This window comes from Gorilla gorilla, chromosome 13 (genome assembly GCF_029281585.2).
Source record: "Gorilla gorilla gorilla isolate KB3781 chromosome 13, NHGRI_mGorGor1-v2.1_pri, whole genome shotgun sequence".
Lineage (NCBI taxonomy): Eukaryota > Metazoa > Chordata > Mammalia > Primates > Hominidae > Gorilla > Gorilla gorilla.
The window spans coordinates 27,705,165-27,721,040 of record NC_073237.2 but is presented as its reverse complement, the minus strand read 5'-3'; the positions used below and the strand labels follow the sequence as shown (position 1 = coordinate 27,721,040).

Below are 15,876 nucleotides of genomic sequence, written 5' to 3'. Positions count from 1 at the left end.
TCTTTTTTGGAGACAGGGTCTTGCTCTGTTGTCCAGGCTGGAGCGCAGTGGCACAATCATAGCTCACTACATCCTGGAATATCTAGGTTCAAGTGATCCTCCCAGTTCAGCTTCCCAAGTAGCAGAGACTACAGGCACACATCACTGCACCTAGCTAGTTTTTAATTTTTTTGTGGAGGTGGGGTCTTGCTATGTTGCCCAGGCTGGACATTCTTTTTGATACTAAAATGATCTCATCTTTGGTTAATGGGAGTTTCTTCAAGTTGGCTTTTGTCTCTTCTCTTTTTCTATTTTTATCATGAAAAAAAATTAAGTATACATACAAATACAGGAATAATAAAAGGAAACCCATGTGTATACCTACCCCTAAGATTCAATAATTATTAAGATTTCATCATACTTGCTGCAAAATCATTTTAAAAATACAATATCGAGTCTAACTTTTTTATTCTACAGTGTGTAACGTTTCCCATACACCTTGTGGGCCTAGAAGCGCTAATCAAGACTGATTTGGGCACCTACCACTTTACAGAGTTGGATTGTGCCACACTGTATTACTTTTCCTACTCATGGGCAATTAGGTTTTCACTATTATAAATGCATGCTGCAGTGAACATTTCTGGACCTGTTTCTCTATGCTTGTATTTGAGAGAGTCTCTGGGTGTATATCTGGAAGGATAGTTACTTGGTTGTAGGATGTGCTCTGTTCAACCTTAGTAGATATTACTAAATTGCTTTCTGAAGTGATTGTGCCAATTTACATTTACCCTTTTCCTGTTTCACTGTTTCCTTACTGATACTTGATGTTATCAGATTTTAAATTTTTGTTAATCTAACAGGTATAGAAATTGTTTTAATTTGTATTTTCCTGTTTATTGGTGAGATTTATTCATTTATTCACCAAATCAGTTATTACACATCAGGTACCATGCACTATTCTGTGTTTAATATACATCAGCGGTTGAAGATCCCTACCCTCATGGATCACATAGGCAGAATCAGACAGTAAGCAAGAAATATAATAAATATAGTTGAGTATTAGAAGGTGAGAAGTGCTATAGGGGATTTCTTAGTCTATTTGGATTGCTATAACAATGCAAACTGGATAGCTTATAAACAACAGAGACTTATTTCTTATAGTTCTGGAGGATGGGAAGTCTAAAATCAAGGCACTGGCACATTCATTGTCTGGTGAGGGCCCATTTTCTGGTTCATAGACAGCACCCTGCTGTGTTCTCATGTGATGGAAGCATGCTCTCTGGAGCCTCTTTTATAAGGGTGCTTATGCCATTCATGAAGTCTCCACCCTTATGACCTAATCATCTCCCAAAGGCCCTACCTCCTAGTACCATCACACAGGTGAATTTTTGGTGGGGGCAGGGGTGGTGGGATACAAACATTCAGACTATAGCAGAGGGGTATATATTTTTTCTCCATGTAGGTGTTATACTACTTTTGTTAGATTTTTTTCCCCTAATTGTTGCAAATGGTACATTCTAAAAATTACATTTTCTAGTCGGTTATCACATTACTATTACAAGTAAATGCTTTGCTGCTCATCTTTTTAAAGTATTGATCTTACTCATCAACTCTTATTATTAATAGTTCTGATAGTTTAAAGATTCCCTTAGATTTTCTGTGTAACTAGGTTTTGCATCTTTAAATTACAGTTTTTATTCTCCTAGTCCTTACGCTTTATTTTTCTAAGTGTTGAATTGTTTATACATTATTTATATATATATAATATATAATATATGTATATAATATATAATATACATATATATTATATATATTATATATGTATATATAATATAATATATATTATATATAATATAATATATATTATGTATAATATGTATATTTTATATATATATATAATATATATTTTTTCTTAGACAGATTCTTACTCTTTCACCCAGGCTGGAGTGCAGTGGCACTCCAGTGATCCGCCTGCCTTGGACTCCCAAAGTGCTGGGATTACAGGCGTGAGCCATTGTGCTGGGCCTGTTTATGCATATATTTTTATTAACAGACTTCATTTTTTAGACGTTTTAGATTTATAGAAATATTGAGCAGATATTTATCCCCTCCCCCACCCCATCTTATAGTTTCCCTTATTATTAACATCTTACATTAGTGTAACTGCCCAATGGGTTCACCTTGTGTGCTGCCTATTCAGAGCTGATTTATGAAGACAGGGGAACTGCAGAGGAGAAAGAGTAATTCACTCAGAGCCAGCTGTGCAGGAGACTGCAGTTTTATTATTACTCAAATCAGTCTCCCGGAGCATTCGGGCATCAGAGTTTTTAAAGATAATTTGACAGGTAGGGGTTTGGGAAGTGGGGAATGCTGATTGGTTAGGTCAGAGATGGAATCAGAGCAGGTAGAAGTGAGTTTTTCTTGCTGTCTTCTGTTCCTGGGTGGGATGGCAGAACTGGTTGGGCCAGATGGGTGATGTCAGCTGATCGATCTAGTGCAGGGTCTGCAAAATATCTCAAGCACGGATCTTAGGTTTTATAATAGTGATGTTATTCCCAGAAGCAATTTGGGGAGGTTCAGACTCTTGGAGCCAGAGGCTGCATGACCCCTAAAGTGATTTCTAATCTTGTAGCCAATTTGTTAGTCCTGCAAAGGCAGACTGGTCCCCGGGCAAGAAGGGGGTCTTTTTGGAAAATAGCTATTATCAATTTTGTTTCAGAGTCAAAACCATGAACTGAATTCCTTCCCGAAGTTAGTTCAGCCTATGCCCAGGAATGAACAAGGACAGCTTAACGGTTAGAAGCAAGATGGAACTGGTTAGATCTGATTTCTTTCACTGTCATACTTTCCTTAGTTATGATTTTTGCAAAGGCAGTTTCGTTAGTATGATACATTTGTTACAGTTAGTGAACTAATATTGATACATTATTATTAACTAAAGAGTATTTTTTTATTTTATTAACTAAAAAATAAAGCTAAAATTCCATAGTTTATTCAGATTTCCTCAGTTTTTACCTTGAGTCTTTTTTGTTGTTTCAGGATCTCATCCAGGATATTGCATTACACTTAGTTGTCATGTCTCCTTAGGCTTCTCTTGGTTGTAGTATTTTCTCAGACTTTTCTTGTTTCTCATGACCTTTTATTTAAAACATTCAATGCCTAAGACATCTAGTATAATTTTTAACATTGTAAGAGTGGAGAGCCTTGTCTGTCTTCTGACTGTAAGGGGACTGCTTTATAAGTTTTAAAGTATGCTGTTTGCCATGGATTTTGGTAGATACTCTTTATCAGATTAAGGAAATTCTATTTTCTTTCTTATTTTTTAAGCATTTTTGTCATGAAAAAGTATGGGGTTTTATCACATCTTTTTCTGCATCTATTTGATCACATAGTTTTTCTCTTTTGATCTGTTTAATATGGTGAATTATATGAGTAGATTTTCAGATATTGAACTGGCCTAGCATTTAATACCCACCTGGACAGGCTATATGTACATTTATATGCTAGCACACATATGTATGCACACATATACATACATATTCACATATGAATGCACACATATACATACATATTCACATATGAATATTACACACACTTATTTAATATGATAGATTTGGCCTAGTAATCTATTAATTAGGATTTTTGTCTCTATATTCATAAGTGAAATTGGCCTGTAATTTTCCTTTCTTCTACTATCCCTGTCTGTTTTTTATAGACAGATTTTGTAGCTTTTTTCTTAGCTATCTTAACATTATTAATTATACTCTAGTTGGACTTAAGCTTTCTGTTTTGGGCCTGGAAGAGATTCATTAAATATAGCTTCTGAAAATATCTACTCTGCTCTCTTAGGTCTGAATTCTTCTTAATACTTAAAATTTTGGGATTCCTCATGGTAATGTCTATGTACTGTCTACAAAAATCATAATTATTTGTAGTGGCTATTATTTATAACCAAGTCCTTTTGTTACTTTGGAGTAGATCTTTGACCTTCAAGATGTTTTGAACCTGGCTGGGTGCAGTGGCTCACACCTGTAATCCCAGCACTTTGGGAGGCTGAGGCGGGCGGATCACCTGAGGTCAGGAATTCAAAACCAGCCTGGCCAACGTGGTGAAACCCCCATCTCTACTAAAAATATAAAAATTAGCCGTGTTTGGTGGCTCAAGCCTGTAATCCCAGCTACTCGGGAGGCTGAAGCACAAGAATTGCTTAAACCCAGGAGGCAAAGGTTGCAGTGAGCCGAAATAACTCCACTGCACTCCAGCCTGGGGGAAAGAGTGAGAATCTGTCTCAAAAAAAAAAAGGTGTTTTGAACATTTTTCTGATTGGCAATTTTGCTAGTGCTATCATATTGTTTACATTGTACTTGACTTTTCTTATTCTCCGTGGAAATTAGTAATAACAGTATCTACCTCTGACATTTGTACCATACTCTATTGCTTATAAAGTATATTTTATATACAAAAAGTGTTTTGTATTTTGGATCCCAACCATTTGAAATGCTCTTCACCACTGATACTCATAAGAGTGTTATGTACAACACCATCAACTTTTGTCTGGATTATTGCAATAATTATTTACCCTCATGTTCCCTACAGTTCATCTCATACAGCAGCCAGATTGATCTTTTAAAAGTATAATCAAATCATAATTTTCTCATGCTTAAAACCCTAAAGGGCTTCTAAGTACACTAGAAAAGTTTGAATTCTTACCATGATTTACAAATTCTGTTTTGCCAGTGCCTAGAACAAGGCCTTGCACGTAGTGGATACTCAATCAATATTTGTTGAGTTAATAAGTAACTCGTGCATTGGCAGTTTTAGAGAAGCTCTGACTTGCCTCAGATCTCATAGCTTATGAATAAGTGACCACGTCAGGATGAGAACTCCAAATCTCATGTTTGCAAGTTGCCTGGCCGAGTTACATTTTTCTAATTCTCCAATGGACCGTGAACCAGACTATTCTTGCTGTCTTCCAGACTCTGTGTACCCCTGTTAATTTGTTTGTGCCTTTCTCTTTCTGTTTTGCCTTCTAAATCGGGCCCATCCTCAAGATTTGGACATAATTCTTTTCCTTTTATGGAACATTGTCTTGTGTCTTCAGTACCGTGTACTTGTTTTTGTGGTGGTCGTGGTAGGTGGGATGGCGGAGGTTACAGTGCTAGTGGGAGAGGAACTCTTATAGATACCAGATATTGCACCACATGCTTAGGTAAGCAGTTCCACTTATTTCCCATGTGACCTTATGAGCAAAGAAGCACTATTACTTAAAAATGAGAAAACAGCCCCAGACAGGTTTTCACTTGCATCACTTGAGTGGGGAAATCTTCTATACATTAGCCCCAGGAAAACTCAGAGGGCTGTGAAATATTCTAAGGATTCTAAGGCCAAACCTTCTACAGCTGCCTGGCAGAGCTAGGTGGGTGCCCAGGTGCCCTTGGTCAGGACAGTTCTTCATTATCCTGCTTTATTTAGCCTGTCTCACTTGGCCAGGCCCATAACCGATAGTCTGGCCTATATGTCAACATCACACAGAGAAAATAGGAGCAGGATGTTCTGTTTCTGTTCAATAAAAATTTTGTTTCCAAACACTAAATCTTTTTATAGGTAGTTGTGATTTTTTTCCCTGTCTTTACTTGGGCTTCTGATTGTATTTATTTATTTATTTTCTCCTTTCTGCTTCTAGTATTCTGGTCAAGAAGAAAGCCAGAGGAAGCCATTGCCCACTGCTGCCGCCCAGTGTTGTAAGTGAGAAACTTGTCTATGAATCTCTTTTAATTGTAGCTTTCTGTCGCTTCTCCGAACATGGGTTATTCTGAGCTGGGGAGGGTGGAGATGTCATGTGTGTAAGCAGAAGATATTCCTGAAGCACATCTGTTCAGGCGCCTTTCTCTGATGGCTGTCTATCTATTAGCTTTAGGGAGAAGTTTTTTGGTTTTGTATGGGGGGAGTAGGGCTCATCTTTTTTTCTACGTTTGTTAGCTTCTACCCCTGGAGGAATGATTTAACCCCCTCTATCCCTGTTTACCTGTTATTATTCTTTAAGGCTCAGTTTAAATATCATCACTTCTGGGTAATCTTTGTGCTGTTTTCTCCTTCTCCCAAGTCTAACTTAGGTCTCTCATGTGTGCTTCCATTTTACTGTGTGCACATCCATCATATGACATATATATATTTCTTTGACATGAACACAAAGTTTTAAAAGACATAGACATTGTTCCATTTTATATTCTTTGCATTTGGCTCAACACCTATGCATAGTACACCTCAATAAAATTTGATAAATGATTGACTTATTTCTCCTGAGATTGATTTGTCAAGATCACACAGATTAATTATTGAAATAAGCCATATGTTTTTGGTATATTGTTACCTTCTCCCCAGTTTCCCTCAAAACAGCTTGAGACACTAAAGGACTGACTTAGAGTCTGATCTATTTCACTTTTTCAACCTGTGATATGTGTGTGTGTGTGTGTGTGTAGGGGGGTGCGGGGGGGGATTGTAATACTTTTGTGTTGCTCTGTTTTTTCTGAATCTCATGCCAAACTCCATCAACTACAAGTTGAAGATGATGGTAATGATTGTAGCATTTGTTGCTGTAATATTAGTAATAATAAGAACTGTAGGCTGGGCATGGTTCCCAGCACTTTGGAAGGCTGAGGCAGGAGGATTTCTTGAGCCCAGGAGTCTGAGACCAGTTTGGGCAACAAACAGATACCTCATTTCTACACACACACACACACACACACACACACACACAAAATTAACCAAGTGTGATGGCATGTGCCTGTAGTCCCAGATACTTGGGAGGCTGAGGTGGGAGGATGGCTTGAGCCTGGGAAATCGAGGCTGTAGTGAGCCATGATTGTGCCACTGCACTGCAGCCTGGGCAACAGAGCAAGACCCTGTTTCAAAACAAACAAACAAACAAACCATAGCAGCTAACACTATTGAGGTCTTACAGTATGCCAGATGCCATTCTGAGACTTTAAGTATTCTAATTTATTTAAACTTCACAACAACCCTAAGACAGATTTTACTGTTGTTCCCATTTTTGAGATCAGGAAACTGAAGCATAAATAGATTGAGTAATTCGCCACAAATCACATAGCTAGTAACTGGTGAAGTAAATATTCAAACACAGGAAATCTGACTTAGTAGCTCCTACCTCTGTGTGAACCACTGTGTTATATTGCTTCCTTCATATTGTTTCTGAAAAGGAAAACCTTTGTCCATGGTTTGTGAATCCGTTGGTTGCCTTCAATTTGGTACATTCTATAGGCCCACTTTCCTGATAAAAGTAAAGGCCAATGGTAGAGGTGAACTTTTTTTTCTTTATTTAAAGAAAACCTATTTTTCATATGATTTATTACTAACTTTTGTTTTTTTGCTGTTTAGGACCGAACATTTAAGGTCATAGGAGGTCAGAAGAATCTGAATCGAAAACCAGGTTTTCAGGTTTACAGGTCCTTTTCAAAACTCATTGTAATGAGTTCATTGTGATTGATTTAATCTTTTAAACCTTTTTCCACGACTGCTAATGAGAAGCAAAATGTAAAGATTGAGATTTTACTTCCTACTCCTTCCTGGTCTCATTGATGAAATACAATTGAAGCGATTAAAGCGCAAATGCCAAGAGGGCAGGAGGAAATAAAAAACCTTAAATAATCGAGCAACTTTATTCCCATACAGTTTTCATATGTTTACAGGCTATTTTATTTTTCTATGAATAAGCCATTCTTGTCTTTTGCCTGCTCCCTCATATATTTTTATTTTGAGAAATGTTAAACCTATAGAAAATTTGAAAGAACAGTACCAAGAGTGCTCATTACCCTTTACTAGGTTCAGTGACAAGCATTTTGCCAGATTTGCTCTTTCCCTCATCCCCCTCTTATTTTTCTCTCATGTTTCTTTATCTCTGTCTCCATACATACATACACAAAAATACAAGTATTTTCTGAATCATTTGACTATAAGCTGCACATGCTATAACACATCAGCGTGTTTCTGCTAAGAGCTAGGAAAGTCAACATAACTGAAATACCATGATCACAATCAAGAAATTTAAGACTGATACAGTAATATTGTCTATAATACAGTCTATATTAAGAACTCCCTAATTGTCCCCAAAAATATTTTGAAAGCTTTTTTTATATTTTAAAAAATTTTATTAATTTTTTAATTTTTATGGGTATATAGTAGGTATTTATGGAATACATGAGTATTTTGATACGGGCATACAATGTGTAATAATCACATCAAGGTAAATGGGGTATCCATCACCTCAAGCATTTATCATTTCTTTGTGTTACAAATATTCCAGTTATACTCTTTTAGTTATTTAAAAATGTGTAATAAATTATTGTTGACCATAGTCACCCTATTGTGCTAGCAAATACTAGATCTTACTCATTCTAGATAACTATTTTTGTACGCATTAACCGTCCCTAATCTCCTCTTACCCCTAACTCCCCTTCCCAGCCTCTGTTAATCATCCTTCTATTCTCTGTCTCCATGAATTCAATTGTTTTAATTTTTAGCTCCCACAAACGAGTGAGAACATGTGAAGTTTGTCTTTCTGTGCCTGGCTTATTTCACACAACATAATGTCCTCCAGTTTCATCCATATTGTTGCAAATGACAGGATCTCATTCTTTTTTTTTATGGATAAATAGTACTACATTGTGTTTATGTACTACATTTTCCTTTTCCATTCATCTGTTGATGGAAGCTTAGGCTGCTTTCAAATCTTGCCTATTGCGAACATTGCTGCAACAAACATAGGAGTGCAGATATCTCTTTGATATACTTTCATAGCTTTCCCCCGCCATGATCTAATCAATAACCATACATTTCATTTATTGTCCTGTCTCTTTAACGTACCTTCTTTCGTTCGTTCCTTCTTTTCTTTTCTTTGTTTTTTTCTTTCTCTCTCCTTCCTTCTTTCCTTTCCCTTCCTTTCCTTTCCTTTTCCTTTTCCTTTCTTTTCCTTTTCTCTTTTCACTTTTCTCTTTTTTCTTTCTTTCCTTTCTTGAGAAGGAGTCTTGCTCCATCATCCAGGCTGGAGTGCAGTGGCATGATCTTGGCTGGCTGTAAGCTTTGCCTCCTGGGTTCAACCAATTCTCCTGCTTCAGCCTCCTGAGTAGCTAGAACTACAGGCCATGCTACCACTCCCAGCTAATTTTTTTGTATTTTTAGTAGAGACAGGGTTTCACTATGTTGGCCAGGCTGTTCTTGAACTCCTGACCTCCAGTGATCCGCCCACCTCAGCCTCCAAAAGTGCTGGGATTACAGACATGAACCACCGCACTTGGCCTAGTCTTCTTTAATATAATAAAAAAAAATCTGGCTACTCACTGTGGCTCACACCTGTAATCCCAGGACTCTGCAAGGTGGAGACGGGTGGATCCCTTGAGCCCAGGAGTTCTAGACCAATCCGGACAACATGGCAAAACCTCATCTCTATAAAAAAATACAAAAATTAGTCAGGCATAGTGGTGCATACCTGTAGTCCCAGCTACTTGGGAGACTGAGCCAGGAGGATCACCTGAGCCTGGGGAGATTGAGGCTGCAGTGAGCCGTGATCATGCCACTGCACCCCAGCCTGGGTAACAGAGTGAGACCCTGTCTCAAAAAAAACCAAACCAAACCAAACCAATACAAAAACAAAACTTTGCCGTTTTGGTCATTTATGACATTGATCTTTTTTTATTTACAAAAATAGTTTATTCTAATTATAATCTCTATTCATATGGGGGTATACCTTCTTACAGGTTTCTGGGAAGCAGTTTAGCAATATGTACCAAGTCTTTGAATAGGAATCGGCTTTGACTCAGCAGCTGAATTTCTGGAAATTTATCCTCAGTCATCACAGCAGACAAAGATATATGTGCAAAGATGTTCACTGCAGAATTATTTAAGTAGCAAAATTTGAAAATGACTTAATAGTTAAACAGCAGTAAAAAATAATAGTCCTTAAGATAGAATATTATGCATTTATTAAAAATCATGCTTTGAATAATAGGAACATTTTCATGGAACTTGGTAAAAAAAAAAAGTATTACAGTTATCCCTCAGTATACTTGGGGGATTGCTTCCAGGACCCCTGCATGTACCAAAATCCGTGCATACTCAAATTCCTCACTTGGCCCTGAGGAACCCACCTATATGAAAACTTGGCCTTCTGTATATGCAGGTTTCACATCCTGCATTTTCTCTCTGTCTCATTGAAAAAGATCCATAAGAGGACTCATGCAGTTCAAGCTTATGTTATTTAAGGGTCAACTTAAAATCCTCAGTGTGTGTGTGTGTATGTATATATATACATAAGCAATTTAAGACTTATTGCTAGGAACTTAATTGTGTCTACCCCCCATTTATATATTGAAGCCTCAACCCCCAATATTATTATATTTGGAGACAGGGCCTGTGAGGAGGTGATAAAGGTTAAGTGAGGTCATAATCTGATAGGGCTGGTGCCCTCATAAGAAGAAGAAGAGATAGCAGAGCTCCATCCCTACCAAGTGAGGACACAGTAAGAAGGTAGCCATCTGTAAGCCAGGAAGAAAGCCCTCACCAGGAATTGAATCAGCTAGCCAGCCCCTTGATCTTGGACTTTCTAGCCTCCAGAACTGTGAGAAATAAATTTCTGTTACTTAAGACACCCAGTCTAAGGTATTTCGTTAAGGCAATCCAAGAAGACTACTGCAGATTTTAGCACTAAGAGATGGATTGTTGCTGAAACAAATACCAAAAAATTTGCAAGTAGCTTTGGAACTGGGTGATGGGTAGAGGCTGGAAGAGTTTTGAGGTGCATGCTAGAAAAAACTGAGATTTCCATGAAGGGGTTATTGTTAGAAATATGGACATGAAAGGTGATTCTGGTGAGGGCTTAGAAAGAAAAGAGGAGAGCTACAGAGAAAACTTCCATGTTAGAGAATGTGTAATTAATCATGATCAGAATGTTGGTATGAGTGTAGATATTAAAGGCAATTTTTGTGAGATCTCAGATAGAAGCAGTTAATAATAATAATAAGGAAATAACTGGAAGAAGGATGATCCTTGTTATAAGGTGGCAAAGAACTTGGCTGAATTGTGTTCTAGTGTTTTGTAGAAGGTAGAACCTGAGAGCAATTAAATTGCATATTTAGCAGAAGAAATTTCTAAGCAATGTTTTGAAGATGTGATGTGGCTTTCCCTTACTGCTTGTAGTAAAATGCAAGAGGACAGAAATGAATGAAGAAAGACTGTTGGACTTCTTAGGTTCTAGAAGACTGGACCATAGAGCTATTTGACTGTGAATCTGTGCTATTTTCCAGGGAAAGGAAAGAATTACCCTCAAAGTGACAGAGGTCATCAGGGCTGCCCCCCTCACCACAGACCTGGGGGCAAAGTCATTTACTTTATTATGTAAGAGGGCAGGCTTATCACAGTGAGGCAGCTCCTGAAAAGCCAAGGAGGCAGATATATCAAGCCAAAGAGAATTATTCTTGAGTCTTAGATCTAATGGAATTCACCTTGGTAGGCTTTGGACTTGCTTAGGACCTGTCACCCCTTCCTTTCTTCCCTGTTTCTCTCTTTTGGAATGGGAATGTCTAGCCTATGTCTGCCCTACGATTGTATTTTGGAAGCACATAACTTGTCTGGTTTCGCAGGTTTATAGCTGGAAATGCATTTTGCTTTAGGATGACTCTTTACTCAAGATCACTCGTCTTATTTAGATGATAATTAGATAAGACTTGGGACTTTAGACTTTGAAGTGGAAATTGAATGAGTTAAGACTTGGAGCTGTTGGGATGGAATGAATGTATCTTGCGTGTGATAAAGACATGAATTATGGGGGGCTGGGGCAGAATTCTATGAACTTGATTGTGTCCCCTCCAAATTCATATGTTGAAGCCCTAGTCCCCAGTTTGACTGTATTTGGACATAGGACCTGTGAGGAAGTGATAAAAGTTAAATGAGGTCATGAGGATGGAGCCCTAATCTGATAGGGCTGGGGCCCATTTAAGAAGAAGAGACACCAGAGCTTGCTCTCTCCACCATGTGAGGACACAGCAAAAAGGTGACCATCTGCAAGCCAGGAAGAGACTGTTCACCAGAAACCAAACCTTATGGGAACATTGACCTTGGGCTTTCCAGCCTCAGACTGTGAGAAAATAAATTGTTGTTGTTTAAGCTCCCCAGCCTGTGGTATTTTGTTATGGCAGCCTGAGCTGATGTATACACTATGTAAATGCATCTATACAATTATAAGAAAAATTATTAGGAAAAGAATGATCAAAATATTAACCAAATTTGTCTCTAGGATATGGGATTGTGGCCTTAAATTTTTTTTAATAGTTAAAAGTTATTATTGGCCAGGCACAGTGGCTCATGCTTGTAATTTCAGCATTTTGGGAGGCTGCAGCAGGAGGATGGCTTAAGGCTGAAGTTCAAGACTAGTCCAAGCAACATAGTGAGACCCCCATCTCTACAATTAAAAACAAAGTTATTATTAAGAAAAGTAATTGAGTCCTTGTTCATTCTTTTTCTTTTTTTTGCAATGGAGTCTCTCTCGCTCTGTCACCCAGGCTGGAGTGCAATGACACGATTTTGGCTCACTGCAACCTCCGTCTCCCTGGTTCAAGTGATTCTCCTGCCTCAGCCTCCGAGTAGCTGGGACTACAGTCATGTGTCATCACACCCGGCTAATTTTTGTATTTTTGTTGGCCAGGCTGGTCTTGAACTCCTGACCTCAAGTGATCTGCCTGGCTTGGTCTCCAAAACTGCTGGGATTATAGGCATTGAGCCACCAAGCCCAGTTGAGTCCTTGTTCTTAACCTGGGTTTGCTGCTGTCTCTCTGTGACTTTGGAAGTCATCCCACTGTCAACTTCAGTTTCTTGAAGTAATAAATGGAGGTGGTGTTCTAGATGATCTCTAGGACTTTTCCAGCTGTAGCACATCATATGACTCTATTACTTCCTAGTCCTCAGATTCCTTCACGTGGATGGCCCCTCCACTACCCAGGGTGTTAGGATCAATCCTCTGCGGCCATTTATAAGATGTTTCCAAAGTATTTCCAGAAATCACTGGGCTACTGCTCTAAAGAAACTCTCCCTTTGATACAAGAGTTACTGTGGCTGGAAGTGGTGGCTCATGCCTGTAATCCCAGCACTTTGGGAAGCCAAGGCAGGAGAATCACTGGAGGCCAGCAGTTTGAAACCAACCTGGGCAACATAGCGAGACCCCGTCTCTATTTAAAAATAAATAAGTTTAAAAAGTAAAAAAATAAAAGGAGTTACTCTAGCCCCAGTTATTTGGATATACTCTTAAAGGTGATGGGATTCTTTAAAAGTATTGAGGCAAACTATCTGCTTTTCCCCTTTGTCTCAAGTCAAGCCTTTGTCTTTTAGCATTCAGTAACAACATTCTGCATTCACTTTTATCCTGTGAAGTTTTTGTCTCATTTGGTAACTGATATATTTATTTTAAAATGTCGTAGGGTAATTATTGTGATTTATTATGTCCATCTGTTTTTTATCCCCCATTTTATTACCAGTTCTAGCATTTAGGCTGACTTGTGCCCATTTCTTGAAAGAAAGGAAAGGCAGAGAGCAGAAGAAGTGATCTTTGTGGTTTTAACTTCCCAAAGCCTGAGATTTTAGGAGAGTATACAAAGTGTTCTGAACAAATATTATGAGAGGGAGCAGAGTTTCACCTGAATCTCCCAATTTCTAACTAAGAAGAGCTTCTTTTGACTTGGATGAGAGGAGAGAAATGCAAGAGAATGAGGAGAGAAAGAAAGTAAGTGACCAGGGTAGATACATTGGGACCTTGTGTCTGCTTTCTGTGTTAGGGCACTGGTGAAGCAGCAGGAGTCAAAGAGGGGATGGCTAGGTGTTGTGTCTTAGGCAGATGGACCATCACAAAGAGATTCCTATGCTCCAAGTTGCACTTGCTCCAAAATGAGTCTTGGGCTTTCTAGAAGTGGGAAAGTGAACCTCTGATCCTATTGGAACCACTTGGGCAGGAATAAGAAATGTCTCTCTCAGAAGTGTTCTCTGTGTCCGAGTGACTAAGGACTGGAGGAGACCTGGACTATCTTGATGAATGCCAGTTCACAAAGACATATCCATGCCATGGGCAGTCACTTCACTGCAGTGTCTTTTAAAACTTATTATACTTTAAGTTCTGGGTTACATGTGCAGAAACACTGCAGTATCTTATTCACATGCTGTGTCAGTATTCAGAGCAGTCTTCATGGGACAGGGGCAAGACTTACGTTGAGACTGAAGGATGAATATGTCTTCTAAGAGTGATAACATTAGTTTTCCTAGGAGACATATTGATCTCTTTGTTGGTGGTTGTTGCCTCTCTGGCTGATATTGCTTGGTTGTTCCTGCCCTCTGAGGTGTAGGTGAGTGCTGGCTTTCTCAATGGGGTGCAGGTGTGAGTCTCCAAAGGTTACTTTTGGGGACTCCCTGGGGTCTTATGTGAGTGATTGCTCTGGTTCAACTTCTTTTGTCCTGCTATTGACTACTACCAAAAGATGTACTTAGCTTGTTGCTGCTGGTATCCTGTTACTTAGAGGCTTCTTGAATGGGGAAATATCAAGATAACTGGGACTCACCCACATTCCACAGAATTCACATGACCCATGGGAACTCAATTATTCTTGCCCTGAGAAACAAAGGATATAGGCAAGCAGTTCCATTCTCTTCTCCGTCTCCCAGCCCTGCCTCCTCTGTTCTTTTTGGCTGCTTAGAAAAGTACACAGTTCACATCAGCAAGTCTCCTGTCCAAGCAGACATCCAACCTGTCTGGCTCCACTCCCATTCTTGTAGGCATCCCTAACCTTTGTGAATTATGAAGCTCCTCCTCACTTGGATTCAGAGCGGAAAAACATTCGTTTTTCCCCTCCCCAGGAGGTGGAGAGGGGAAGGAGTGACCTCTCTTCACCAACAATTGCTCTCCCAGAGGTTGCTGGGTCCCACATTGACATAGACATTCTACAAGACAGCTGACAAGGATCTAGTTAAATTGTCTTAACAAAATTTCCTGGTTGGGCACAGTGGCTCACGCCTGTAATCCCAGCACTTTGGGAGGCTGAGGCAGGCAGATCATGAGGTCAAGAGATCGAGACCATCCTGGCTAACACAGTGAAACCCCATCTATACTAAAAATACAAAAAATTAGCCAGGTGTGGTGGCAGGCACCTGTAATCCTAGCTACTCGGGAGGCTGAGGCAGAAGAATTGCTTGAACCCGTGAGACAGAGGTTGCGGTGAGCCAAGATTGCACCACTGTACTCCAGCCTGGGCGACAGAGCGAGACTCTGTCTCAGAAAAAATTTCCTAAAATCTGGATTTGTCTGATTATTTCCTCGTAATTAGATTCAGGTTACTGCACAGCTGATGTCAATTTGTCCCTTTATTTGTGATGCTGATGTTAATTATTAGTTCAGATGATGTTTTCCAGATCTCTTTGTTGCAAAGATATTTTTCTCCTTTGTAACTAAGTGTGTAGTGGCAGTGATACTTTGAGACTGTGTGTATACTGCTTTTATTTAAATAAACTTCCATGCATTAGTTTTAGGATGTATTATCATCATTGCCTAAATTTATTATTACACTGTGGTTGCAAAATGATGATTTTCTAATTCTGTCATTCTTTTTTAAAAGGAAAAAATGGTTTCTCTATACTTGCACAATTCTGACACCAAGTATGTTTTCCATACCAAGCAATTCTCTGCTAACATCAACTGAGTGTCTCATGACTTAATTCTGACACTAGAGATGTGGAGTTAGTGCAGACCCTACAGGTTAAGGGCTCAGTCCCACAAGACTGCCTGCCACTTTAGACACCAATCATAAATCCCAGGTTACTGCCTGAACTTCTGACCAACTGGCTATAAACTGG

At 38.9% G+C, this 15,876-nt stretch overlaps 1 protein-coding gene across 4 annotated transcripts in view; it reads left to right on the top strand.

The window, feature by feature from the left end:
* Window positions 1-15,876, top strand: part of UNC13B (unc-13 homolog B) — a 243,295-nt gene that overhangs the window by 90,700 nt on the left and 136,719 nt on the right. For all 4 annotated transcript variants that reach the window (XM_063696260.1, XM_031014608.2, XM_031014607.2 and 1 more), the window contains exon 7: window positions 5,663-5,720. In XM_063696260.1, coding sequence (XP_063552330.1) covers window positions 5,663-5,720 — 58 coding nt within the window. The remainder of the gene's footprint in view (window positions 1-5,662; window positions 5,721-15,876) is intronic.